The 3,395-nt window shown below is 41.3% G+C and overlaps 1 protein-coding gene across 1 annotated transcript; it reads right to left on the reverse strand.

Annotated features, from left to right (window-relative positions):
- Positions 1 to 3,068: 3,068 nt before the first annotated feature.
- LOC135197510 (uncharacterized) lies at positions 3,069 to 3,395 on the reverse strand. Its single transcript, XM_064224572.1, has one exon. It carries the CDS (start codon positions 3,393 to 3,395, stop codon positions 3,069 to 3,071), a length of 327 nt encoding a protein of 108 aa, XP_064080642.1.

Raw genomic sequence — 3,395 nt, forward strand, 5'->3', positions numbered from 1 at the left:
CGGGGGGGCAGGAAAAGAAGACGAAGAATCGGATACCAAGGGAGTCGCGGGAGAGCTTTCCGACGACTTCCTGGCAGACCTTCGCTTCCCCTACCCCCGCACAGCAGTGAAAAGTAATATGAAAACTGAAACAGAATACTGCACTTGCGATTCACTTCATAGAACTTAAAAGAGGGAAAAATCAATTCCCGGTAAGAGCGGAAACTTGATCCATAATAAATATGATGCTATCATAAATATATATGAAAATGAACAATACTGCACTTGCTATTTTCACTTTCACAGCAATAAATCGTAAGGATTAATTCCCGGGTAAGAGCGGAAATTGATCCAAAATTAAATTTGATGCAATTAATAAATGAAAATGAAAAGAAAACTGCATTGCGAATCCACTTTCATTGCATTCTATTCATACAAAATAAGAGGCTCTTGCCGAGCGCAATCAAGCTCTCGGCACGAACGCACAGGGCAAAAATATAATGAAAAAGAGTACTTACATCTTTCAATTACACACTTTCGCCCAAAATACATGACTCGGCGCGAGTGCGCCCGCCTCGGCACCGAGACATAATTCAAGGGTTCAATACATGAAAAGAGCGGAAATCGCCGTCTCTACGGCGATAGCTCCATGTTGATTCATAATTAAGTAATGAAAATGAAAACAGTGTACTTACAGTTTCATTTTCAAGTCAAACCAAACCATTAGTAGAAAACAATATAAACAAAGCATACGACGATGAAGCGGGCAGAGAGCGATGACGAACACGTCCTTCACACCCGCGGCCGAAAGCAAAAGTGGTTCTTCACCTCTCGGGCGCGCGGGCGCGCGCACGATCGGACAAGCAGTTAACTACCGTTCTCCCCTTGTTCGAAGCTTACGACCGTCCCAGCTGCCGCTAGTTACCTTCCTATTGTTAAAGGACCGAGGGTTTGTATTACGTATCGGAACAAAAATACAGTTATTATCTCTTGAGTAGAATTTCGGAGCTGATGCTTTGAAATTTTTTGCTGACACCTCTGCATATCTCATTGGTGGTTTGCTTTTCTCTTTTAGAGAGAGAGAGAGAGAGAGAGAGAGAGAGAGAGAGAGAGAGAGAGAGAGAGAGAGAGAGAGAGGACGAAGAGGAACGGAGAAGGAGGAAATGGCGGTGGAGGGGGGGGAGAGGGTAGGTGGAGCTTTATACGCGTGTTCGTATCCATTTCTGCATAATGAGTTTTTGTCTCTTGGTACAAGGACAAGTGTCGTTATTCTTTACGATTAGTGATTCACGATACCCTAATAAATTACGGCACTGGGTGTAATGCACTATAGCAAAATCTCGTTCTGTTACAAGTGTTCGTTACAGAAATAGGTATTGCCCAAAAACGTGCTTGCACTGTCTCTGAAACCCATAGTAGACATGCTGCTTAGTTGTCAAGCTAGCTATTGAATAAATTTGTATTTTTCTCAGTCAAAACATATGCTCCTCAATGCTAACTTTCCTCTTTTAACGACTTTCTGGTCATTGCAAATTCGCCCCATAATTTCTTATGGTGCGAAAACAGACAGAGGCCCATGGACCGAAAACGATTGCGTCACACTACGGCGATAATCCAGCAGTAAAACATCTTCATATATCCAAAAAGTAAATAATAAAGATATATATGCGCATTACGATTATAACAATTACATGTATAGCTGATAACAATCTGCATGAATAACTGGTAAACTGTTCTGCAATGACAGTTGAGTATAGCAATTATTTACAATAGGTACGAAAGTCAAGATGTCGTGACGTCATAATACAACTTAAAAGAACGTTCTAATTCAGAAAAAATAATTACCTAAATTGAGTCAGAGTCGAGTTACTTTTTCAGTAACGAATATTTTCAAATTAAGCATCATAAATATGTAAAATATTGATGTTTTTATAACTACTTATTTAAAAATTTAGCTAAGAGCAAAACGCTTCTCGTCATCTCTACCAAAACACGTTTTACTCCTGGTTGTTTGTTGGTGAGAAATAGTGTTTCGATTGTTGTGATAAAAGTGCTCCAGCGTCTGTGGGTACAAGTGGTGTGCGGATTTATCACAGGAAATGGAAAGTTTGTTGACACAAGCGACTCCGTAAACATCGAGATGGCGTCAAATCTTTGAAACATTTTAGTTGTAAGTAAAAAATTTCTAAAGCGTTTTGTGAGATTTCCACTGCCGTGGGCGCCATTTCAGTACCCTCTGTTTAAATCTTAAAATTTGGCCTTAATTTCTAACTTTGGAGAAAATACTTACTTCGAAAGGAGAGTAGAGGTCTTTAGCTCCGTTTTTCACCAACAAGAAGTCGCTACTGATGCCCATCTCCGGTGTCAGGACGCGTTATAATGTACTTTTTCGGAGGGTGGCTAGCGTTGATTGTAGGTGGCCTGCTTGGCCTGCTGTGATATTTTACCCTACAATAAAGATGGTGGATTGTCTAACAACAGACAATCCATCATCTTTCCTAGCCTTCCCAGCACTCATTTGAACAATGTAACTTTTTTTTATCTTACTCAAGATTGCAGTTGTGATCAGCACAATAAAACATTTTGTTGCCTATATTACTGAAAGTATTAAACTTTTTATTCCTAATACCTATAGGCAACAAAATGTTTAATTGTGCTGATTACAACTGCAATCTTGAGTAAGATCAATAAACGTTACATACATAGGCTAACATTGTTCAAATGAGTGCTGGGAAAGACGGTGGGTTGTCTGTGGTTAGACATGCCAGCCTGACGATAGCCGCCATATTGGATTTCAAAACTGCCTTGAAAAAAATTTTACGAAGAGCGTCACATGCTTACTTTAGTTCGTATGGGCTTTCATTTATCACATTATGTTGACGAAACTTCAACCTTTTGAATGGTATGCCTAAAGTTGTAAACGTATTCTTGTTTCACCAATTAAATATCGAGTGAAAAAGACCAAGCCAGCGTGATGACGATGGATCGTCCGTGATTGTTTACCTTAGGCTTAGGCTAACTCAAAAACTAGTACTCATAAAAAATACATTTAACAATGTTATTTCCGATCTCATGCAAAGCGACTCGTTTTACAGAAAGCAACATCCAGTACTCACAAAGTAGTCTCGTCTTCCACCGCCTCCGCCGCCGCCATAGTTGGAACCCATCAACGGCTTCGGTGTGTTTCCTTGGCCACCTTGACTCCATTTTCCTCCACCGCCCCCAGAACCTCCTTGTTGATGTTGACCACCACCTCGTCCTCGGCCCATTCCTCCAGAACGGTCACCACCTCCACCACCACCACCGCCGCCGCCTCGTGGAGTTTGAGGATGACCACCACCTACTCCTCTGCCGCCTTGTTCCTGATTAGCATTCGCGTAACCTCCAAGACGCTGGTGTACATTTGTCTGTGCCAT

Source organism: Macrobrachium nipponense, chromosome 21, assembly GCF_015104395.2.
Source record: "Macrobrachium nipponense isolate FS-2020 chromosome 21, ASM1510439v2, whole genome shotgun sequence".
Classification (NCBI taxonomy): Eukaryota; Metazoa; Arthropoda; class Malacostraca; order Decapoda; family Palaemonidae; genus Macrobrachium; species Macrobrachium nipponense.